The sequence below is a fragment of the Bos mutus genome, chromosome 25 (genome assembly GCF_027580195.1).
Source record: "Bos mutus isolate GX-2022 chromosome 25, NWIPB_WYAK_1.1, whole genome shotgun sequence".
NCBI lineage: Eukaryota > Metazoa > Chordata > Mammalia > Artiodactyla > Bovidae > Bos > Bos mutus.
This window is the reverse complement of record NC_091641.1, coordinates 38,077,595-38,102,314: the sequence shown is the minus strand read 5'-3', so window position 1 is coordinate 38,102,314 and position 24,720 is coordinate 38,077,595. Positions and strand designations below refer to the sequence as shown.

General features: G+C 55.1%; 1 protein-coding gene across 3 annotated transcripts in view; it reads right to left on the bottom strand.

The window, feature by feature from the left end:
* The window catches only part of PPL (periplakin), a 48,345-nt gene that overhangs the window by 4,581 nt on the left and 19,044 nt on the right, over positions 1 to 24,720 (bottom strand). For 2 of the 3 annotated variants that reach the window (XM_070362767.1, XM_070362769.1), the window contains exons 2-20: positions 20,220 to 20,319; positions 14,419 to 14,573; positions 13,644 to 13,764; positions 12,956 to 13,069; positions 12,817 to 12,858; positions 11,436 to 11,597; positions 11,231 to 11,338; positions 9,540 to 9,635; positions 8,159 to 8,281; positions 7,915 to 8,061; positions 7,164 to 7,315; positions 6,110 to 6,207; positions 5,783 to 5,943; positions 4,599 to 4,777; positions 4,367 to 4,505; positions 3,440 to 3,633; positions 1,985 to 2,135; positions 1,171 to 1,254; positions 342 to 458 (exon numbers count right to left, since the gene is read on the bottom strand). In XM_070362767.1, the coding sequence (XP_070218868.1) occupies positions 342 to 458; positions 1,171 to 1,254; positions 1,985 to 2,135; positions 3,440 to 3,633; positions 4,367 to 4,505; positions 4,599 to 4,777; positions 5,783 to 5,943; positions 6,110 to 6,207; positions 7,164 to 7,315; positions 7,915 to 8,061; positions 8,159 to 8,281; positions 9,540 to 9,635; positions 11,231 to 11,338; positions 11,436 to 11,597; positions 12,817 to 12,858; positions 12,956 to 13,069; positions 13,644 to 13,764; positions 14,419 to 14,573; positions 20,220 to 20,319 (2,443 nt within the window). The remainder of the gene's footprint in view (positions 1 to 341; positions 459 to 1,170; positions 1,255 to 1,984; positions 2,136 to 3,439; positions 3,634 to 4,366; positions 4,506 to 4,598; positions 4,778 to 5,782; positions 5,944 to 6,109; positions 6,208 to 7,163; positions 7,316 to 7,914; positions 8,062 to 8,158; positions 8,282 to 9,539; positions 9,636 to 11,230; positions 11,339 to 11,435; positions 11,598 to 12,816; positions 12,859 to 12,955; positions 13,070 to 13,643; positions 13,765 to 14,418; positions 14,574 to 20,219; positions 20,320 to 24,720) is intronic. The other variant, XM_070362768.1, reaches the window with a different exon arrangement.

Here is a 24,720-nt window from a genome sequence, read left to right as displayed (position 1 = left end):
TTAGAGTCAGAAGCCTGAACCCCCAGGGACCTTGAGCAGGTCCGTCTCTGAGCCTTAAGGCGCTCGTGTTCGGAAGGAACAGGTTAACGTCAGCCCTCTGTGTGCGGATCCACTCGGCGTGGAGCAAGGGGAACTGCCCCAGCCACGACTCCCAGCAGGCTGTCTTTCCAGGTGTGGCACTGTTGCTGGCCCAGAGTAAGTTCATCGTCTTCTCCCACTGAGACTATTGGCACCCAGGAGGGCCCCCAGCCCCGTTTACCACTGTGCATGCCCTTCTGAGGCCTGCATGCCATGCTCCCTGGAGGAATGGAGCCCCAGGAGGCTGGGCCCGCGGAGCTCACCTCTTCCCTCACTTTGGTGGCAGGGGACTGGAGCCTGGCCCGCTTGCTCACGTGGCTGCTCCTTCCATTCTCCAAGTCAAGGAGGGACCTGAGTTTCTCTGCTTCCAACTCGTAGTCCTGGGTAAGAGACACGAGGCAAAGGGCAGACCAGAGCAGGTGAGACCAAAGTGTTCCTGTGCCCCTTCTGGCTGACCGTGGAGGTCTTCCGCTCAGCCACACCTTGCTCTGACTGCCAGGAGGTTTGGAGAACTGTCGCTCCATCAACGGCACACAACCACATCCCTGGATGACCCACGAGACAAAAGAAAACGGGCCCACAAACCCCTTTGTCCCCAAAGCGCACTCCCTCCCTCCAGGCCGCCCCTGGCCCAGAGAAAGTGGCTTCCTGCTGTCTTCATCTCACTCTGTACCGTAAGCTTTTTTTCATGCCGCCCTAATCCTTCTGTGGGTCAATTTGATGACTTAAACATCCATCAAGTAGCTGGATGATAACTTCCTAGCTGTCTCCACTGCTAATGCTGGACATTTAGATTACTTCTAGTTTGTCTCTTTGGCTATTGTAAATAATTTTTTATTTCATACTGATTTTGTTAATCCCACATTATCATTTTTTCACATCTTTTCCTTTATGATAAATTCCCCCCAGTTACTGCTTTAAACAGTAGAAAACCCTTCTGATATTTGATGCCTGGTACCATCTTGTTTCCCAAAGGGTGGTGCCGGTTTGCACAGCCACCAGCAGTGCCTGAGGACACCCCCAGGGCCAGCCCAGGGGTTGGGGGTGGGGATGGTGGGGAAGAGGCCCTGCTGCTGGGGTGTTGCATCTCACCTTGACAGCCTGCTGGTACTGCTGGGAGTGCGTGTGGACTTTCTGCACTTCCTCTTCCCTTCTTGCTATTTCATCTAGTAGGTTCTGTACAACAACAGAGACTTTAAAAATAAAAACTTGGAAAAAAAAAAAATCCTAAACCTAGATAGAGTAGCTGAATTCCTTAGAGTCTGGAATTCTTCTGTAGCATAGGGTATAACGAGCAGCTTCCTTGTTTACGTTTGTTGGTTCCAAAAGGTGGTTTTAAGGGCCTGTGAAGAAGGGCCAAGCTAACGAACCTTGCCAGGAAGGCAGTGTTTACTGAGTGCATGGAGGTGTCAGGCACGGTGCTAAGGCTAAGCACGTGTGTTTCTGAGATTATCTCCCTGACTCTCCCCACATTCTTTGAGACGAGCACCGTCCTCACTTCCAGTTTAGGAGGTCCAGCGGTGCAGTGCCTGGACTGCGGGTGCGTGGCTCCGGGGGTGGGAGCAGGATCTGAGCCCAGGCTGTTGGCTTTTCCGTTCCTCGTCCTTCATCCCAAGGCCCTGCTGTCTTCTGGGGAGCCAGGGCTCTGGGCTATGGAAATGGGTTTCCCCCCACGAGGGCTCACTGGTGACCCTGCAGTGATCCGCTTATTTAGCAGACCTGCGCGGGGTTGTGGGGGGGAGGGGGGGTCTGCTCCAGGCCAGGCCTTGTGCAGGGGACCGGGGAGGGACTGGTGAGGGGGGCCCTGTCCTCAAGCTCAGAGACGTGGGTGCTGGGAACCCACTGGTCCAGGACCGTGACCAGGCGCCCATCCACAAAGGGGCTTGCGGACCCCCAGCCTGCTCACCTTCTGGTTGTTCAGCTTGGTCTCCACTTGGCCGAGGCCGTCCGTCTCCTGGGGCTCGTAGCTGGGGATGTGGGACAGGAACTGAAGCAGGCGGTCACGGCCGCTGCAGAAGGCGTCGTGCTCAGCCCGGGCGCTCTGCAGGCTCTGGACCCTGCGGGGCAAAGCCAGCCAGGCCTTTGAGCGCTCGGGTTGCACCGAGAGCTGCCTGCTGTCCCTTTCTAGAGGTTACCAAAGGGAACTGAACTGGGAGTCAGCGCAACGTTTACTAGGAAGGGGAGTAGTCAGGTAAATTATGGAGTATTGGGTGGGAATACTGCACAGCCTCCATTAAAGGCAGGCAGGCCCGAGTGTGCGGACCTGAGGTGATGCCCACTGTGAATCCCAGGACCTAAATAACTCCCAGATCCAAGGAGAAATCACAAGGGAGGTGTGGAGATCTTTTGAAGTCACTGAAAATAAAAACATCGTTTGTGGGACAAAGCGAATGCAGTACTTAGCAAGATGTACTTAAGTGCTTAGATGAGGGAGAAAAAAAAAACAAAGCAGACTCTCAGATCAACAGTCCAAGCTTCTAACTTCAGGAAGAAAAAGAAGAGCCAACTGAACCTAATGTAAGCAGCTATAGTAGGAAATAATGATGAGCAGAATTCAGTGAATCAGGAAACAGGAAAACGGAAAGATCACTGCAACCAAAGCTGTTTCATTGAAACAGTCAGTGAAGTGATCAACCCCAGACAGAATCATCGGGGGAGAAAACAGAATAAACAAACACGACAAAAGAAGATACGATGTCAGGAATGAAAGTGAGGACATTCCCTCAGATCTCGCAGACGTTCAAGGATAAGAGAATATTATGAACCATCTCATGCCAAAAACTCAACAGCTTGACGAGGTGTACAGTGTCCTTGAAAGACACAAACTTGTGAAGCTGCTCAAGCATCAGATGACCCAGATCGTCCAATATCTAATAAAAGAGGTTGCATTTGTAGTTAAAAACCTTCTTACCAAAAAAAAAAAAAAATTGCAGGCCCAGATGGCTTCCAGGGTGAATTCTACCACGCATTTAAGGAAGTAATACCCAGTCTTCACAGACCCTTTTTCAGAAAACACAAGAGGAGGAGGGAGCACTTCCTGACTGTTCAGGCCAGGAAAATACACGATGGGTGTTCCTACATTTCCTACCAACCCTGGCTCACACAGAGTGGCTCTGGAAGGACTCACGAGAAACTCACAGCAGGGCTGATCTTCGGGGGAACGGTTTGGTCATTACAACCCCTTTGGGTTTTTTAATTTTGTATGTGTATTGCTTTTTCCCCAAAGCGGCAATTATTTGGAAAACAAACAGCCTTCAGCACTGTCCACAGAAATCCCCCCTGGGTGCCTCAGGCAGACTAGCTCAGCCGAGGCCTCCGAGACCACCCTCCCCACCCCCAGCCCCGCCCCGTGGCCCCTGACCTGAGCTCCGCCTGCTGGCAGAGGCCGTCGAAGCGCTGGCACAGCTTGTGCACCTCGGCCTCCTGGCGCTCCAGGTCCGGGCAGTGCTCCTGGAAGCGGCTGGCCAGCGAGCCCGAGCACTGCTTGGCGGCCTGCAGGTTCCGCTGCACCTCGCCGAGGAGGGCCTTCCGGGCCTGCAGCTCGGAGGCCATGGCCTGCGGGGTGGAGAGGCAGGTGGCGGGCACCGTGGCCAAGGGCTCCAGGGCCCAGAGTGCTTGGGGCCGCCCGCTTAGAAGGGGTGGTAGGCCCGGCCCGGTCAGTGACCAGGGCTTTGCCTCTGAGTTGGTCCTCAAACCTGAGGTCACTTCTACAATTTCCGTCCCGTGACAATGAACACCACCCGGGAAAAACAGCTTCTAAAACCCTGTGGCGCACAGCGCGGGCCGGTGACGCCGCGCACGGACAGGAAGGGCCCCTGGCGGAGGCGCTGCCCTCCGAGCATGCTTCCTGGACTCCCAGTGAGGCTGTCGCTACAAGGCAAGGGGTCTGTGAGGTGGTTCATGAATGAGGGGCCTCCCACGGGCTCACAGACTGGCGCTTAGAGTGGCCCAGTGGCACCATGAAGATGGCAGGTGCCGGGCGAGGGGCAGAGCTGCCTCTGCTCGGCTGACCTGCCCGGCGGGCGTCTGAGCACAGGTGGCCAGGTCTGCTCCTTCAGAGAAACAGGGAGAGGGGGTGGCTACGCTGATACCTGATTTGAAGATACCAGCACCTGATTTCCGCAGGCCGCACAAACCCCTTGTGTGGCTGGGATTCCAAACCTGGAGAGACCTGCTGTCCTGGGCCTTGGGTCCCTCGATTGTCCAGAGGAGGAGGGCAAACGGGGGCCCTTAGAGCCCACGCCCAGCTCAGCAAGGGGCTCCCGGGGCCCGGAGTCTGCACACTCACCGCCAGCTCCTGCCTCCTGCTGTCCAGGGCCTGGCCACTCTCGGGCACCGTGTCCTCCTGGGCCAGCTGGGTCTCATACATGGCCAGCATCTCCCGGCCCTGCTGCAGGCTCTTCTCCAGGCGGTTGGCGATGTCGAGCCTGAGGACACGAGTCAGGAGTTAGCTGAGGGGTGGAGGGTGGCCCGGCCCCTGACCACCCTGCCTGGCCTCCCTGCTGCCCGCCTGCACCCACTTCTCCTGGGCGGCTTCCAGCAGCTGCACCAGGCGCTCATATCTGCGCTGGGTGTCCTCCACCCGCGTCCTCAGCAGGGCGGTGCTGCCGCTGTCCGGGAGGGCCCGCACGAACGCCTCGCCCTCGGCCGTGCTGCGCGCCTTCTCGGGCTCGATCCGCAGCAGCTCGTTGGTGATGTTCTGTGGGGACCAGAGCCCTCGTGTTGGCCGCAACCAGCGGCCCCTCTCCCCCGGGACACCCTCCCTGGGGTGGGGGCTGCCTGGGCATCTGGGGCACTGGCCTAGGAGTCGGGGTCTAGAATGAGCATCCCTGGGGGTTCTGATGCACCCGACGGGGACTCAGGACTGATGAAAACCAACAGGTGACACCAAGCACTTCCAGTTCCCACTACTCCAAGGGGATGGTGCTACTCATCTTTGGGGGGAACCCTGACGAGATGCGTAGGACTCCATGCGGCTTAGGAGTTTGCAGCCACGCCCCCACCCCCGTACCAGGCCTTGGCTCAGCCCCTCCCAGCCCTGGCACGAGCCCCATCAAGGGCCACGGCGCTGCTCTGAGTTCCAAGCCTCCTCTGTTGACCGGGGAAGGTTGTACCCACAACGGAGGGGGCCAAGGACCCCAGAAACTCTGTCTCTGTGTGTGTGTGTGTGTGTGTGTAGGAGGGTGTGTGTGTATGTGTGTAGGAGGGGGTGTGTGTGTGTGTGTGTGTGTGTGTGTGTGTGTGTGTGTGTGTGTGTGTGTGTGAAGGAGTTCCTGTGCTCCATCCTCCCGAGGCCCCCTGAGTGGGCAGCCAGCCCATTTTACTGAAGAAACTGAGGTCTGCAGTCAGGGCAAGGGGGCCGGCTCTGTCGGCCCAGAGTCCCTGAGCCACCGGGCGCCCCGCCTCTCTCCCAGCTGGGTGCTGACCTGCTTGGGCTGCAGTGCTGCCGTCATCAGAGCCCTTTCAAGAGCTTATCAAGACCTTATCAAGAGCCCTTTCTCCTGGAGACATGTCTGGGGGTACCAGGCCTCTGGTACCTCTTCAGTTCTCAGCCTAGGAACAGCACCTCTCCCTGCGACTCACGGCTTCCCGTTACACATGGCAAGTAGACCCGTGGAGCACCCAGAGCCCCCACGGGCATGAGACCGTGGGCAGGGCCCCTGGGAAGCCCACGGGGCCAGCCTGTGCCCCCAGCCCTGGGTACCTTGAGGTCCTTGGCCCGCTCGGCGCTGTCCTGCACAGCCCGGCCCTGCTCCAGCGGCGGCCGCAGGATGGCCGTGATGGCCTTCTCCTGCCGGTCCAGGTCGCTGGCCACCTTGTCCAAGCCGGCCAGCAGCTGGCGGCCCTGCAGGTCCGAGGCATCTGCTGGAGGAGGTCAGAGTCAGGGGAACGTGGGGGCCCTGGGGGTGTTTAGGGGTCAGCTCAGCGTGTCCCCCCCCACCTACCGTGCTGTTCTGTCTGCTGCACAGACCCTGGATCCGGGCCCCTTCCCTGTCCCCCCAGAGCCTCAGGCAGTGGCCCTGGTACCCACCTCCAGAGCTCTCTGCCTTCAGCACCTCATGCCGCTCCTGGAGCGCCTTTCTGCTCCCAGCTGCCTTCTGCCGCAGGCTCTGGTACTGGCTGCCCAGGCTGTGACAGCAAAAAATGGGCTGGAGACCCTGAGGCAGTCCATGCCCCCACCACCCACATTAGCGGGACCCTGGGCTCTGGCTCAACAGGCAGCCCTGAGGAGTCAGGCAGCTCCTCAAAATGCTTTGAAAAGTCAACACAACACATGCACACAGAGGATCTGCTGAAACACCGGTTTCTCTCTGCTCCCAGGTTCAGTGGGCCCCTTCCGCCTCTCCTTTCTTCCTCTCTTTTTCCTTTGTAGCAAGTCTTATGACCTACAATGGTCTTGTTTGCTCATAACTTTTCCCCACCACGATGCTTCCTCCGAGGGAGCAATGCATAGCAGATGTTCAATGCATATCTGCTGAACGAATAAATGAAGGAGTTCCTGAATTGCTCATTCAACACAGATTTCTTTGGTGCCTGCTTTGCACCAGGTATGGAATAAGACCCTGAAAGTATACCACATCTCAAGGAACTTCTGCCCGGTGGGATGGACACACAGACACAGAGCAGCCTCATGAGAGCAGCACACGAGGTGGGAGAAGGTGCTTGGGAGCCAAGAGGCGGCAGCCTTTTGTCCTGGAGCCAGAGTGGAGGACAAGGGGAGGGGGCAATCAGGGATGGCTTCACAGAAGACGTGGCCCCCGGGGCTGGGGTCTTCAAGCCAAAAGGTCTGAGTCAACAAAGCGATGGGTTGACGTGCAGGTGGAGGGAGTTACGCATGCCCAGGCCCAGGGGCACCTGCAGAAAGGCCCCTCCCTGCAATGTGCCCAGAGCCAGACACTCACACACAAGTTGGCCAGGCCAATGGGATCTGCTGCTGTCCCACCTGAGCCTCCAAAGGGGGTGCACGTGTAGGACATAAGTGGCACCCTGAGGCTCAGCTGTGGTGCCCAGGGCTGTGAATGGGGCCTGGGAGCCAAGGGGGTGCGGCCACACACCACACCAGCTCCTCCTCCTTTACCCCATACCTTTCAGCCAGAGCCAGGGCCTCGGGGTCAGTGGGCGGGATCATGAAGCAGACGGCCGGGGCGGTCAGCTTGTTCCCCGCACTGTCGGTGAGGTCCCAGCTCTCCCCATTGTTCCTCTGCAGGGTGTAGCTGTAGCCCCGAGAGATCAGGCCCTGGTGGGGAACAGGCCAGTCAGGACACATGGAGAGACCTATCACAGCTGGTGGCCGGAAGCCCATCACTGCCGAACTCTGGGACCTGGGGAGCCTTAGCCTGTCTCTCAGAAACTCCTCAAGACGTTTCATCATAAAGAGAGGCTCTGCCAGCCTAACACCCACCTGGACTTCCCTCTGGGGACCCGCTTCCGCCCATGCAGGCCCAGCCCAGGGAGTCTCCTCCCTTCATCCTCTGACTGCTCAGGGTGAACGTGTGACTCAGGTCTGGCCAATGATAGAATGGCACTCGCAGTGATTGGTTCAGGCTGCACACATGACTCAAGAGTGGGCCAATGAGAACCTTCCCTGAGACATCTGCTGGAATAACTGGCGCCTCTAAGCTGGTGGGACAGAAGGCCAGGGCAGCAGGTGGGACCATGCGGGGGACGGGGCGCTGGCAGAGAGTGACCCCAATGATGGAGATGAACACAGGCTCCTGAAAACATCTGAGGTCCTGTCTCCTCCCTGTCATCCCTTAGACCTTTCAGTGAGTGGAGAAGAGGCCAATCTGGGCCCAGTCTGCCTGGGGCACCTGGAACACCTGGGCAGGGGCTCACCTGGTCACCCTCGAAGTCACAGAGCGCCTCCACTGGGATGGGCTTGAGGGGCGTCTCCCGGCGGTACTTGAGGGGCACCACCTGCTGCCCTCGCTTCTGCAGCCCCCGCACCACATGCTCGTACTTGTCCAGAGCCTTCTCCTGGTCCTGGATGTGGAGGGGAGTGCCCAGGTGAGACCACGCAGCCCTCTCCAGGCAGCAGGCAGGGAGTCGGGGAAGGGCCTACTCGGCGGGCAGCACTCACATCCAGCTCCCGCAGCAGCAGCTCAATCTGGTATCGGTCCTTGAAGTCAGGGCTGTATTTCTGGTTCAGGTCTGAGTCCACCTTGCGAAGCAGCTCCTGGGCATCCTTCATGTCTTTGTGGAACTAGGGGAGACCAGAGGGCCCCATCATGGGTGGGAGTCCACCAGGATGCCTGAGGCTCATCCTGGCTGTGACTTGAAGCCCACTCCCAGGTGGGGCTGGGCCTCCCACTCACCCTGAATCACAGGGACACCCCCAGCCCTCCCCAGCCCACCTTCCTGGGGGGCTTCACAGGGAGAGACTGGGTCCCTTCTCAGGAATCCATGCAATGCCACCTCTATGACAAGCTGGTTTCATGTCCATACACCAGTAACCTTAGGGTTCTCCTCTATTCCACTCCTGTCTTTGTGCTGGGAACACCCTGACTTATTCTAAGCCTCAGTACATGGAAGGCAAGCCTCCCCACTTGGTTCTGGGAAACTCTTGCCCGTTTTTCAGCCTATCAGCTCTGGAATCATTCACTGACAGCTGTCCCCTGGGCTGCAGCTGAACATGATTTTGGGATCCCTGGGAAGTCCACAGCCCGGCAGGACTGAGACACTATGACGCCGAGTTAGTTATGTCAGTGCCACCTGAGTTCCAATGTCCCCAAACTGCCTGCTCACAAGAATCACGTGCAGCTGTCTTATTAAAAACACATTCCAGTGGAAATACTGTAGTATCCATCAACATTGTGAATGGAGAAACACAACGTGGTCCACGCATACAATGGAATCGATGGAATATTATTCAGCCGTGAAATGGAATGAAGTTCCGGTTCATGATGAACCTTGAAAACGTTTTGTTCAGTGAAAGAACCAAACACAAAAGGCCACAGATCATGTGAGTCCACTTCTATGAAATATCTAAAATGGGCAAATCCAAAGAGACAGAAAGTAGAGGGGTGGTTATCAGGGGTTGGAATGGGGGAGGTGACTGCTTATTAGGTACAGAAGTTCTACTTGGGGTGGTGAACACGTTTTGGAAAGACAGTGGTGGTGGTTGCACAACATTGTGAATATAATCACTGCATTGGGTTGTGCACTTAAGAATGCCTAAAATGGCAAACTTCATACAATACGTATCCCAAAACGAAAACCCCACACACCTATTCCTGCACCTGTGCCATCTTGGTGAGTTAAGACTCTCCAGTCCCAGCCCCCACGGGAGGCAGACAAGGGCCTGGAAATCTTAGGGCACATGCATGTCTACCATGAGAACCACAGACATCGGGAGGCGTGGGAAGGCAGCTCTGAAAGGCTCCCGAGGAAGCGGTGCTGAGCCCACAAGGGAGCCAAGTGGGCGCTGGGTGCTCCCCCCATGGGGCCCGGCTGGCAGGCACCTGGTGGTAGTCTTCCATGTACTTCAGGTGGCTCTCCTCGCAGATGAGCAGGTTCAGGTATTCCTTCCAATCTGCGTGGACAGCCTCCATGTGAGCCTGCCAGGAGAAAGGGGGCACATTGCTGCTGGCCAGGTATCTGGGGCAGGGCTTCCCAGGTGGCGCTAGCGATAAAGAACCTGCCTGCCATTGTAGCAGATGTAAGAGATGTGGGTTCGATCCCTGGGTCGGGAAGAGCCCCTTGAGGAGAGCAAGGAAATCCATTCCAGTATTCCTGCCTGGAGAATCCCACAGACAGAGGAGCCTGGCAGGCTACAGTCCATAGGGCAGCAAACAGTCGAACATGACCGAAGCGATTTAGCACACACACACACACACAGGTATCTGGGACACCAGGGGCGGGATGGCAGGATTCCAGACCAGAAAAGGGTAGAGGAGAGGGGCATCTGGCTTCTGCATGGGTGTGACTCCCAGCCAGTTCCTGCCCAGGAGTGGGAGGAGGAGAGAGGAGGATGTATTGAGGAGTCAAGCAGGGCTGCCATGTTCGGGCGCACAGGTTGTGCACTGCACAAGGGACAAGTAGGGGCTATGTCTGCCCAGACCACGTGGTGCTTTTAAAAAAATCTTACAAGGTACTCCCCAAATTCATGTCCACCAGAACTCAAAATGTGGCTTTATTTGGAATAGGACTTTTGCAGATATAATCAGTTAAGAATATCAAGATGAAATCCTAGATTCAGGGTGTCCTTATAGGAAAAGAAGAGGACACACAGGTGAGAAGGCCATGTGGACACAGAGGTGGAGATAGGAGGTGTCCGTCTAGTCAAGGCTATGGTGTTTCCAGTGGTCATGTATGGATGTGAGAGTTGGACTGTGAAGAAAGCTGAGCGCTGAAGAATTGATGCTTTTGAACTGTGGTGTTGGAGAAGACTCTTGAGAGTCCCTTGGACTGCACGGAGATCCAACCAGTCCGTTCTAAAGGAGATCAGCCCTGGGATTTCTTTGGAAGGAATGATGCTAAAGCTGAAACTCCAGTACTTTGGCCACCTCATGCAGAGAGTTAACTCATTGGAAAAGACTCTGATGCTGGGAGGGATTGGGGGCAGGAGGAGAAGGGGACGACAGAGGATGAGATGGCTGGATGGCATCACCAACTTCATGGACGTGAGTCTGAGTGAACTCCGGGAATTGGTGATGGACAAGGAGGCCTGGCGTGCTGCGATTCATGGGGTTGCAAAGAGTCGGACACGACTGAGCGACTGAACTGAACTGAACTGCAGGAAAGCCAAGGATTGCCAGCAGTCACCAGACTCAAGAAAAGAGAAAAGGAAGGATTCTCCCCTAGAGCCCTCAGAAGAAACAAGCCTGCCAACACCTTGATTCTGAATTTCTGGCCTCCAGAACTATGAGAGAATAACTTTCCATTGTTTAAAGCCTCCAAATTGGTGGTCATTTGTTACAACAACAACAGGAAACTAATACAGGCACCACGTGGGCTTCAGAAGTCTAGGGACCGAGGGCCAGGGCATCGAGAGAGGAGGCAGGGCCAGACAGAGGAAAGGGAGACGGCAAAGTGGAAAGACAGACAGACACTGGACACAGGACCCTGGGGCCTGCCTGAGTGCAGGGAGCCCAGAGCAGAGGTCACCTGGAGGCCAGCCTGAAGCAAGTGTCCCTCCCTGGGGCTCACGCACCTCAATGGAGTTCCTCCCGGGGTGCTCGGCGGCAAGCAGCTGGTCACCCTCGCTGTGCAGCTTGTTAATTCTCTCCTCTTTGGCCTCCAGGTTCCGGTGGATGAAATTCTGCAGCGAGGGCAGTGGAGGGGCTCAGCGCCCAGCCGGGCAGCCCCGAGCTCCTTCCGGGGCCCCCTGCCCCACACCCCCAGAGCCCAGCACCCACCTCGTACTGGCGCCGGCGGCTGGGGTAGTTGAGGTTGCGGTCACTCCAGTCATACTGTATGCGGCCCTGGGCCTGCTGGTCCAGCCAGTACAGCTCGTTCGTGCAGCGCTGCATGTAGTCCTGCAGTGAGCTCAGGTGCCGCTGCCGCGCCTGTGACGCCGCCTGCAGGCAGGCAAGAACAGGGCTGCAGCCTCGCCGGCAAGGGACTCCCTCCACACCTCCTGCCCCGCTGGACTCCCTTGGATAAGTCATCTGACCCTCCCAAACCCCTTCATTCATTCAGCAAACGTTTATTGTGCATCTACTGAGTGCTGGGCTAATGCACAAAGAGACTTGGGTTCTATCCCTGGGTCGGGAAGATCCCCTGGAGGAGGGCATGAACCCACTCCAGTGTTCTTGCCTGGAGAATCCCATGGACAAAGGAACCTGGCGGGCTACAGTCCATAGGGTCACAAAAGTCAGATATGACTGAAGCAACTTGGCATGTATGCAAGTGCTGGGCATGGCTCCAGGCCCTGCGATATAGCAGTGAGCGAGACAAAACCCTCACAGAATAGACATGCTTGTGGAGCCTCGGTTTACTCATCTGCAAAATGGGAATAACAGCACAGATCTCATAGGGCACCAAGCCTGGCATACAGTTGGTGCTCCATAAACGTCAGCAGCTACGCTTCTGCTTTTGTCTTTAACATGTCATGGTGCAAACTACCACAGGGCAGTGGGGAGGGGGTGTCTGAATTCCACTATGCAAATGAGAACAGTGGTGAACACGTACGGGGGAGCCCACCATGTCCCATGACTGTGCAAAGGACTTATCCAACATCAACTCATGCAACCCTGAAAGCTTCCTGTAAGCCAAGGAGTGGAAGTGACTCCATTTTACAGATGAGGAGACTGAGGTCCCCAGAGACTCAGCAGCTCATGCTTGAGGTCTCCCCACCTAAAGGGGGTGGAGGCAGCCCAGCTCCAGAGCCTCCTACTATGAGCTACACTGTTACCGTCCCTACATTCTCTTGTCTGAGGTGTCTGTAACATTCACAACAAGAAAGCATTTACGCATCACGTGCAGTTATAAAAAAGAAGGTTTTGAAAAGAGAAATAGAGAACTTTTGCTTATTAAGCACCTGGCATTGTACTTGGCACATAGTAGGTGCTCAATGAAAAATTAAGCAGCAAACAGTAGGATAAACTATATCACAGGGTCTCTTGGGATTTCCTATGAGCAAAGGGCAATCAGGGTTGCCTCGCAGATAGGGGCTCGGGATACTGCTTCTCCCCACTTCATCCCCCTCCATCCTGCTTGAAGTGTTAACCGTACACACTTCTTTGCCCACAGCCCGGCTTCCCATCCCCTCCCATCCCGGTCCTGGGGGCGTCTCACCAGCAGTTTCTGGTACTTGGCCTGGAGTTCACCGTTCTGCTCCTGAGGATGAGGCCGAGGACACGGGTTAGGGTGGGGGGCTGCAGGCAGCAGCCCCTCCTCCCCAGGGTCCCTTCTACCCCTCCCCCCAGGCACACACCTTGGCCAGGTGGGGCCCGATGGCCTTGACCTCGTTGTGAAAGACGTTGTGTTGCTCCACCTGCTGGCCTACCAGCGGGAGTTCCGTCCCGAAGCCCTGGCTGCTCAGCTTGTCCTGGCCAGGGAGGCGGGGGCACGACACACACGGGCATGGGCCGGGGGCCCAGGACTCGCAGGCCACCCAGGACCCATGCCCCGGGAACCTTAGCCCTCCTCCTCACAGCGCCATCCGAGGAGGCAGTTAAGTAGCCCCGGAGGGAGGAGGGAAGAGGTTGTCACCCTGATCACATTTAATCTCACTGCAACCTCAGAGGCCCTCGTGGTTTCCATTTCACAGATGGGAAAACAGAGGCTCGGCTGGGGGAGTCACTTGCTCAGGATCACACCAGTGGCTGGGCTTCTCCGGGGTGGAGATGGGCTGGTGAGGGCACAGGAAGACCAGCGGCCAGCCAGAAACCTGGCTGCTGCCCCCAGCTGACCAGCACCCCAACGATCCTGGGAGGGTTCCAACCTCCACCACATCTGCTGTGTGACCCTGGGCTAGGCACTGCACCTCTCTGAGCCTTGCTCATCTCATCAACAAAGACATCAGGAAATAACCAGGAACAGCAGGACACCAGTGCCCATGCAACGGAGGGAGGGCTCCTGGCCCTTACACGGCCCCACCCCAGCCGAAGCCCGGGCCGTACCAGCTTTTCCTCCACCAGAGCCTCCCAGTTGACCTGCGGGTCCACCTCTTTCACCACCAGGTTGTAGATCTGCTTGTGTTTCCCGCGGAGGTTGGTCACACGCTCCTTCAGCTGACGGATGCTGAGTGGGAAGGGGAGAGACCACCTTGGTTAGCAGGGCTGGTGGGCAGGTGTAGTATTTCTGCCTCAAGGTGGGTCTCCCACCCAGGCCCCAGTCTCAGGTTTCTGCTCAGTGGCCTGGAAGGTTAGGGTCACAGTGGCCTTGGGTCCAGGCAGTCACTCTCTGCCCTGCTCCTGCCCACTTTCTTTTATCCTGCATTCCCCCACCAATATTTCCCCAGGGCCTACTATGTGCCATAGAGGTTTCCAGAACAAACAGGCCAGTCTGCTGCTCTCTGGAGCCCACTATCCACCCGGCAGGGCCCAGGGCTGGGCTGTGACAGGGACAGTGCTCTGTCCATGTCTGAGCTGAGGCAAGAGCCAGGAGCTCAGAAAGCCAGCCAGGCATCAGGCAGGGGACAGTGCACTCACAAGCTTGGAGGTCGGGGACTGCGATCACACTGTGACCAGGACAGGGGACCCGGGTACTCCAAGCCTCAATTTCCCTAGCTGTGAAATAGGTTGTTGGAAGGATCACGTGAAGTGTTCAGCTAGGGCTGGCCCCACCGTCAGCCCTCCACAAACCCTGACTCAGGTGTCTGCACACTGAGCGGCTACAGCCCCGCTGCTCTGACTCCGAGTGGCTCCCTCAGGACCAGAAGCAGAGGGGACCTACTCCTCGGCGATCATGTCCCCCTGGGGGTGCTTCATGTGCTTGGCGATGGCCGCGTCCGCCTCCAGCACGTAGAGCAGCTTCTCAGAGTCTGACACCTTCTGCAGGGCCACATCCCGGTGCTCAGGCTGCTGGCCCTCCTGCAGCCGGGCCAGGTCCTGCGAGAGGCACGAGAAAGGGGTGGGGAAGACAGAGGGCAGGGACTCAGGGGGCACAGCCAGGATCGGGGGGCTCCCCTGGCCCTGCCCAGCCCCTGCTCTGAGATAGCAGGCTCGGGACACGGCTGTGCACAGAGAGACATGGCCCATCCAGCCCAGGGAGGAGGGCAGTGTGTGCACGCGCTCAGTTGTCTGACTCTTTGCAGCTCCGTGGACTGTAGCCTGCCAGGCTCCTCTGTCCATGCGATTTTCCAGGCCAGAATACTGGAGTGGGTTGCCATTTCCTCCTCCAGGGGATCTTCCCAACCCAGGCATAGAACCTGTGGCTCTTGCATCTCTTGCATTGGCAGGCAGATTCTTTACCACTGTGCCACCAAGGGAGGAGGGAGACCCCAGGAAAGGCCTGTCAATAAATAAACCTCAGGAACCCCCTAGCAGTCCAGTGGTTAGGACTCCACATTTCCACTGCAGGGGGAGATGGGTTCGCTCCCTGGTCAGGGAACAAAGATGACAAAGTTTGCACAGGTCGGAGTTTACCAAGGAAGCACAGCAGAGGTGGAACGTGGGGACCTGCTTGAGCTCGGGCTCTGGGATTCAGCGAGGCCTCCCCCGAGGCAGTGACACAGGCTAGGAATGAAGGAGGAAGGGGAAGAGTATTGGAGGCAGAGGGAGTGGCCTGTGTGAAGGTCCTGTGGCAGGAAATGATGACTGGAAGGACGGTCAGGGGAGGAAGCTGGGGGTGGGACAGGGCATGGTGCCACCCATCCTTAAAGACGACTCCTCCAGGGGGTCCTCAGGGGAGCGGGTCCAAGCTAGGGGCACAGTCGGGTGTTGCGACAAGGCCCAGGCGAGAGCTGAGGGTGGCCCATGCTGGGGTGTTGCCAGTGAAATGGCGAGAATGAACAGAGTGGGTGGACGTCTGGGAGGTACAGCTGCTCAGTCGATGATGAGTCCCAGTTGTTGCTGTTCAGCCACTAAGTCATGTCTGACTCTTTGCAATCCCATGGATCTGCAGCACACCAGGCTTCCCTGTCCTTGACTATCTTCTGGAGTCTGCTCATGTCCATTGAGTCAGTGATGTTATTTAACCATCTCATCCTCAGCCATCCCCTTCTCCTTTTGCCCTCAATCTTTCCCAGCATCAGGGTCTCTTCCAAAGAGCTGGCTCTTTTCGTCAGATGGCCAAAGGATTGGAGCTTCAGCATCAACCTTTCCACGAATATTCAGGGTTTATGAGTCCAGGGTCTCTGATAATTTAGGGAAGAATGATGAACTGGCAGTGGGAACAGCAGGTTAAACACAGCCTGTTAATCCACTTAGTGGACTTTCATGGAGCGCAGATGGGCTCTGAGCCAGGCCCAGGGGTGGGCGGGGGGACGAGTCAGAGACTGGACTGAGCACAGGTGGGGCGGGGGGGATCACACAAGGGACCTCGGAGGCCAGTTCTCTACCCCCAGCTGGGGGTCAGTGTCCCCATCTCTGCAATGGCAGTAAGAGAAACCCATGTTTCAGCAGAGGCAGCCAAGGGACCAGGGGATTATCCCTCAGCTGCCAGAAGATGGGAGTACAGATGGGGACGAGCTCAAAACCACCAAGTGAGAGGAGCCGGGCACTGAAGGCCATGCCCCTCAGGACTGGTTTATGGGAACTGCCCCAAGTAGGTGGATCCATAAAAGAGGCTAGATGGGAGCAGGAATCCGCAGTCAATACACAGGGGAGCTTACAAAGGGATTACAGGTTTGGAAACCGACCTGTGAGGATGGCTGCACCCCTCGGTGATGTTACTAAAAAAAATCACTGCACTGTGTGCTCGAAGGGGGTGCATTTTCTGATCTGTAAAACCCGCCTCAATAAAGCTGTTAAAAAAAAGAAAAAGCACAAAAGGCAGAAACAGCAAAAGGCAAAAGAAGTGAACGGAGGTGGTGGTGTGCCTGGTACGGTGTAAAATGACTCAGCTCCCTCTTGGAGGAAGAGATGGTATCCAGCCCACATTCCAGGTCTTTCCTGGGCCAACTCTGGGAGGGCTGGGCAGCCAGGGGTGGGGCTTTGGAGGTGAGACCCATGTGGCAGAAGGTCAAAGTCGCTGGACCATCGCCCCACTGCGGGTAGGTCTGGCTGGTTAAAAAGTTTCAACATCATGGTTCTTGGCTTGGGTGGAATTTTATCGGCTCCATCTTCGCCAGTTGATCTGAAGCTCTGCTGGGCAATGACCGTGTCAAAGATTAATTTTGCAAAAGGAGGAAGTAAATTAATCATCTCCTAATTCCCAGAGGTGCAGGGCCTCGTGGGAATGCAAAATGTGTCCAGCCAAAACGAGAGAGAATATCCAGCCAAAAGATGCCACACAGGCGTTCAAGAGTCCACAGTCGGGCAAGACTGATCAATGAGGACAGGTCAGCGCTGTGGTTACCTTGGGGGTGGGGGGGTGACATTGATTGCAAAGGTCCCCCAGGACCTTTCGGGAAATGTCCTTTGACTTGACCTGAGTAAAGGTTCCATGGGTACCGACTGACGCGAAAACTCACAAGCGTGAACTCTTAAAAGTTGGACACTTACCACAGACAAGTGTTTTTAAGTACAAAAAAAAAAGTCTTAGGGACCGACGTATCCTGTAAATTTTGCCCACACTGACGGACAGATAATCAATAAAGCAAATCCAGGAGACGGTTACTGGTAGGATCTGTGTGGTGCGGTTACAGGTGTTCCCCAAGCCTTCCGGCTTTTCTGGCATTTAAAAATTGGGATAGGTACAAAAAGAATCCTGGAGTGGGTTGTCATATCCTTCTCCAGGGGATCTTCCCAGTCCAGGGGTCAAACCAGGGTTTCCCGTATTGCAGGCAGATTCTTTACCATGTGAACCACCAGGGAAGCCCCAGGAATACTAGACGGGGTTGGCATTCTCATCTCCAGGGGATCTTCCAGACCCAGGGATTGAACAGGGGTTTCCTGCATTGTGGGCAGATTCTTTACCATCTGAGCCACCAGGGAAAGCAGAGCAGTGCACAAGGCCACACACTGTGTGATTCTGTTTCTATGAAATACCCAGAATATGTATATTCAAAGGGACAGAAGGCAGAGTCGCGGGCAGATGGGCACAGGGGTTCCCTTTGGGAGGATGAAAGCACCTTGGGACCAGAAAGACGTGGTCATTGCATATCATAAACGTATGAAATGCCATGAAATTCTACACTTTAAATGCTTCACTTTATCTCATGTGAACCTCACTTCCATTTTAGAAAATAGGAAAATTAAAGAGAACTTTTGGGTTCTCTTTTAATAAAATTAATTTTAACTTATAAATGAATAGATATATTTATTTATGAATAGTTTTAAATTATTATTTATAAAACATTAAATAAAATAAAATTAATAATGATGTTTTCTTCCAAAAGAAGGAAGAGAAAAGACAAAAAGATGAGCCCGTGCCATCTCCAAAATCTGGTTTAAGTTTGTTCATTTGAATTAAAACAAAGAACAAATTCAAAATGATCTTCCAAACGCATCCTTGCTACTTTGAGTCATGACTCTAAGCAAATACCATGAGACGAGGGCTGGGGTCTATTCCCTCACACTCTCACAGGACAGAAAAAGTCAGAGAGACACCGGATGTGAGGGGATGGTCTTCCCCTCTGCTGGTGGAATCATATGCCATCTTAATTTGCTTCTTTATACTTGTTTATTGGCCCCAAAATGTTTGTCACGAACACATATTACTTTTATTAGGAGGAAAAAATGACACACCCCAAAAAGCTGTTTTCATTTAGGAAAGCGCACACACCACCATAGCAATCATGAGAGTGGGGACAAAAAAAAATGCCAGAGGGACTGGGCATCAGGGCTAGGGCACGGCCAGAGGGAGGGATGCTGGAGGGTCAGCTGAGGCCGGAAAGAAAGAGGAGGGGCGGAAGCGGGGAGGGGGAAGGGAGGTCCTGGGGGAAGGAGACCCTAGGGGCGCAGAGCACCCTCTCGTCCACCCTGCCCCTGTCCCGAGCTCTCCCCACCCCCTACTTCTCACCCAAAGGGTGTCATTCCCCCCACCCACCCCTGTTCCTCAGGGGAGTGGACACCTGGGCGGTCAGCCGAGAGGCAGCCATGTCTGGGCCTGGGGCCAGCCATGGGGCCAGCCAGCCTCATGACCTGTCCACCCTCAACGCCCCTGCGCTCCTCTGGACCTGCGTCTTAGTCATGCCTGAAATGTGGATGAAATACAGACGCCCGTTTAAATTCAAATTTCAGGTAAACAATGGATAATTCATAATATAAGTATATCCCAAGTAGTGCATGGGAGACATACCCACAAAAATTTGCATCCTAAACTTCAAATGGAACTGGATATCCTGTATTTTCATTTGCTAAATCTGGCAACACCCCCTCTAGGGGTGGGGGAATGGCTCTGAGGTCAGCTCTGTCACTGACACAGTCCATCCTGGCCCTCTCTAGCTACAAAGAAGGTATGAACTCAACCACTCTGGGCTGGTGGGGAGGGGTTCGAAGAGGAGGCAGCCAGCTTAGCAGCTCACAGGTGTGAGCATGGCTGCACGGCTGCCCGTGGAGCAGGATCCCTGGGAGAACCTTTGGGCTCGGGCCGGTTGTTACTGAGGCATGGAGTGGGGAGATGATTTGGCCCGCCTGCGTCTGAGTAGTGGCAGTGGTAGGGAAGCGAGGATGATGATGCTGTTAATCAAAGGGAGCCCTGCATGGCACCCGCATACGTGCCTTGTGCTCAGTCACTCAGTCGTGCCCGACTCTGTGCGGCCCCGTGGACTGCAGCCCGCCAGGCCCCTCTGTCCATGGGATCCTCCAAGCAAGAATACTGGAGTGGGTTGCCATTTCCTTCTCCAGGGCATCTTCTCGACCCAGGGATTGAACCTGGGTCTTTAAGGTCTTCCTGGGTCTTTAAGAGCTTCCCTGGTGGCTCAGATGGTAAAGTGTCTGCCTGCAATGTGGGAGACCCGGGTTCGATCCCTGGGTTGGGAAGATCTCCTGGAAAAGGAAATGGCAACTCACTCCAGTGTTCTTGCCTGGAGAATCCCATGGACGGAGGAGCCTGGGGGCTACAGTCCACGGGGTCGCAAAGAGTCGGACACGGCTGAGCGACTTCACTTTAAGGTCTATCTGCATTGGCAGGAGGGTTCTTTAACCACTGGCGCCAATCTCATCAAATCTCTCCAGCAGCCCAGGAGACCGGGTGATGGTTTCCCCTTTCGGGTGCACAGGGAGGTAAGGCGACTTCCTCAAGGTCACACAGTAAGTGGCAAAACCAAGGTCCTAGCCAAGGCCTGGCTCCTGAGACTGCGGTTCTGCTCCAGACAGGGCCCATGGCTGCAGGAACTCGGTATCCGGGGTGGAGGAGCTGGTATTAACAGCACTAAGAAGGCTCCTCTTCAATGTGTCTCCACCTGGGCACTGGACATTTGAGGCTGAATCATTCTGTGCTCTGTAGGCTACATAGCAGCCTCTCTGGCCTCCATCGCTAGATACCTGACCCCGCACTCCCCAGGGTGCCATGGCTAAAAATGTCTCCAGACATGACCACACGTCCCCTGGAGCAGAATCACGCCCAGGTGAGAACCTCGGGGTCATCTGAGCCCCGGGTCCCCAGGGGGCTGGCATCTCGGGGGCACCGAGTGGGAGGCGGGCACTCACTCTCTGCATCTTGGCTTCTGTGTCCACAATGTTCCTCTCCACCTGGTCGGCATTCTTCTGCAACTGCTCGATGAGCTCCGACAGCTCCTTGTTAGAGACGCTGCAGGCAGAGAGCCAGGAGGTGAGCCACGGGGCCGGAGGGCAGGGGCGGGGTCCCGCCAGCGCCCCGGCCTCCCAGGCCATCCCCAGCCCTGGGCTCAGAGGGAAGCTGCCCAGTGAGCCTGGAATGGAGCTTGGCTGTACCCCCAGGGCAATGTCACTAAAGGCACAGAGTGAGGCGGCGCCGTCCGGGAATCAGCCTCTGCTCTGGCCGTCACCCCAGTGCTTCTATTTGCCATGCTGGCAGAGCAAGCGTACTGTGCTCTCCCACTTTTTTTATTGAGATATAACTCACATGTCATAAAATTCACCCCTTAAAAGTGTGCTAATTCTGGGAATCCCCTGGCGGTCCAGTGGTTAAGACCACACGCTCCCAGTGCTGGGGGCCCAGCTTCGATCCCTGGCCAGGGAACGAGATGCCACTTGCTGCAACTAAGAGTTCACATCCCGCATGTCATGACTAAGACCCGGTGCAGCCAAATAAACCAATAAAAGTAAATTTGAAAAATAAAGTGCATAATTCAGGGGTTTCAGTATATTCACAAGGTTGTATAACCATCGTTGCTATGTAATCTCAGAATATTTTCACCACCCCCAAATAGAAACCCCACCCCCTTCAGTAACTCACTCCTCACCATTCCACCCCATGGCCCCTAGCAACCACAAATCCACTTTCTGTCTCTATGGATTTGCCTACTCCGTACAACATGGGGCCTTCCGTGTCTAACTTCTTTCACTTAACAATATCTTGAGGGTCATCCGTGTTGTAGCTAGTGTGTGACCGTGCTCCATTCCTGTTTATGGCTGCATAATATTCCACGGCTTGGCTATGTCACATTTTATTTATCTGGTTATCCACTGATGGGACATTTGGGCTGTTTCCACCTTTTGGCCATGATGGCTCAGACTGCTCTGAACACTCGGGTACAAGTTTTTGTGTCAGCAGTCTTATTATTAAATACCTGATACTTTTCTTTCAATCTACTCATTCTTTATATTTAAATAAATTTCCTAAGAAAGAGGACTTGCTTCCCCATTGTAAACAGAAAACCAGAAGCCCTTGCCATAAAGAGGTAATAGCCAAAATAAATTCCATAGAAATAAAAGGACAGCATTAAGTTCTAGCTGGACACTTGGCTGCCTGCACACGTTGAAACTGAGCCCTGCCCTCTCATGCTTAAAGGCAGAGCTTGGCATGCACACCCCACAGCCAAGCTAGAGCTCTGCTGGCACCGAGCTGAGACCTCCTGAGAGTTCTCAGAGTGTCTGGGAGAGATTTGAAATCGGAAAGGCTTTCTCATTTGGCGTTTCTGTGTTCCCTCTGGCTGTATCTGTCTGCCCTGCAAAATCACACTTCAGCCCACCCTGGCAAACACCATGTGGGAGTGGAGGAGACCTTGGTTTTGGACTCAGATGTGCGCTGGGGCTGTGTGACTTGGCCAAGCTGCTGTCCCTCTCTGTGCCTCTGCTTCCCGCTATCAGATGGACCTTTCCCAGTTGGGTGTTAGGAATGGGAGTGAGGTTATGCAGGCAAAGAGCTGGGTGCCCCATAAGCCTCATGAAGGTTCATGATTATACTTAAGGAGCCTTAATGATGATTGTCCAGCTCCTTGTTTTCTTTAACCAAAGGAAGAAACGAAGACCAGAAAGGGAAGCAGCTTGGTCCCCGCCACACGGCTACCCAGCAGTGGCTGAGATTGGCACTTAGTCCTCCAATCTCCATCAAAGACCTCACACACTGACTCCAAAGACTGAGGGCAGGAGGAGAAGGGGACAGCAAAGGATGAGATGGTTGGATGGCATCACCAACTCCGTGGACACGAATTTATGCAAACTCTGGGAGATGGTGAAGGACAGGGAAGTCTGGCATGCTGCAGTCCACTGGGCTGCAAAGACACGACTTTGCAGACACGACTGAGCGACTGAACAACAGCAGGGTCTGAGGCTCAACACTGCAGATACTACTGATGCTGCGGGAGAAGCCGGAGTGGTGGCAGAAACAGGCACACGAACAGAAGCTGCAAGACTGTCCAGCTCAGGCCCAAACCTTGCCTGGGAGCCTGCTCTGTACCAGGTCTGGATACACAGGTGCTAGGAGGCGAGAGGGTTAGGGTCTTGGCGAACAAGACCCAGGCCACACCCTTTGTGAAGAAAACCAAGGAGGCAGCCTTTCCCAAAGTGGGGCCCCAGGAACCCTGGTCTTGTAAATTGCTCCTGGAATGAAAGCTTTGTCACCCAGGTGGTTAGGAAAATCCGACCTCTCAATAAGTCAGTAAAGGCTCTGAGAAGTCCTGTGGTGGAGAAAGCTGATATTCAGTGGAGCACCCAGGAAGGCTCAGAAGAGGGGACGGTGCATGGAGGCTCTGAGTAAGGTGGGGTGAGGCTGCCAGGCCATGGGCCAACTCCCATCACCCCCCACCTTGGCTTGGGCAGACCACATGGCGAATGTTGAACACTTCTGCCCTCAACCCAACCCCAGCCGCTGACCCACACTGTGGCCTCAGCAGTCAGACATGGTGAGTCTCAACCCAAATATTTAACCGTGACAGCCAGGGCCACCACTGCAATCCTGCAGTGTGGGTTAGGTGGGGGCCTCTATCCCTGTCGGGTCCAGCCCAGCCGCACCCCAGGGCACGGGGCCAGCTCCCAAACCAGGCCCCTCACTGGATGGGACAGGTTCAAGGAAAGCGCCTCCTGGACTGCACCCTGGGCAGCCCTTTACTCCAGCTGAAGCCCAGCACCAGAAGGGGACACAGGGCGGTGGGGTGGGGACAGCCGGCTCCATGGACCTGGTGCTCCTGGTGGGGAATAAAGGACAGCTCAGTGGGAGCGTGTGGTCAGACAGGCGTGGCTTCCAAGGCCTGCTGGACCACTTATTGCTTGGACCGTCCCAGGCAAGCACCTCAGCCTCTCCATTTGTCTTCTGGGGATGACCACAGAGTCACTGTGGTAACTTGAAACCTAGTGCACACGCCTCACCAGACATCAGACACGTCCACAGACACGGCCCCGATAGCATCCTCACCCCAGGTCTCTGGGGGAGGTGTGTGTGCCCCTTTACAAGCAAGGAAACCAGCAATTCTACCCGATAGATATCAAGAGAAATGAAAACACAGGCCCACGTAAAAGCCTGTACACAAATGTTCACAGCAGCAGTATTTACAATAGTCAGGAAGCGGAAACAACACGAAGGTTCAACTAATGAACAGATGAACGAAATGCAGAACGTCCATACAATGGAAAATAGAAATGAAACGCTAACACAGGCTACATCATGCAGAAACCTTGAAACCACGAGGCTAAGTCACAGAAGCCAGACACAAAATGTCCACTTACACGAATTATCTAGAGTAGGTAGATTCATAGAAAGAGAAAGTAGGTTAATAGTCAGGAGGGGCGGGATGGGGAGACAGAAGGGGAGTGAGTGCTAAAGGGTGTGAGTTTCTTTTTAAGGTGACGAAATGCTCTAAAATTGATTATGGTGTGCATGTGTACTAAGTTCCTTTAGTCGCATCCGATTCTCTGCGACCCCAGGGACTGTAGCCCGCCAGGCTCCTCTGTCCAAGGGATTCTCCAGGTAAGAATACTGGAGTGGGTTGCCATGCTCTCCTCCAGCGGATCTTCCCAACTCAGGGATCAAACCCACGTCTCTCACATCTCTTGTGTTGGCAGGTAGGTTCTTTACCACTAGTGCCACCTGGGAAGCCCCTGATTATGGTGGTGGTCATATAATTCTGTGAATATCTCAAAACAACTGAATTGTACACTTTTAATGAGCAAACTGGGCCTCCCGGGTGGCTCAGATGGTAAAGAATCTGCCTGCAACGTGGGAGACCTGGGTTTGATCCCTATGTTGGGAATATCCCTGGAGGAAAGCGTGGCAACCCAGGCCAGTATTCTTGCCTAGAGAATTCCCATGGACAGAAGAGCCTGGAGGGCTACAGCCCATGGGGTCGCAAAGAGTCAGACATGACTGACCACCTAGGCACAAGCACAATGAGTGAACTATATGGTATGTGAGTTATATCTCAATAAAACTGTTATAAAAACATTGGCAAGTGCCATTTACAAGTGGCAGGGATGTGTTTCTTCTTCCCTCACCCTCTTGAATGGTCCCCAGCTTTTATCCTGTTTTCCATGGAGGCTGGGCCAGTTCTGGGTTACACCCAGCTGCCTGGAAGGTGCTAGTTAAAACCTCACAGAGGGTTGACCATGTGCCTGGCTGGTGCTAAGCAAATCACATCCAGGTGAGCTCATTAATCCTACCACCCCCTGAAGTAGCACTGCTCTCCCATTTTACAGATGGGGAAACTGAGGCACAGAGCCATTAGCTAGCTTGGCCACAGTCTCACTGGCTAAAGCAAGGCAGAGCTGGGATTCCAACCCACGCCTCTGGAGCAGT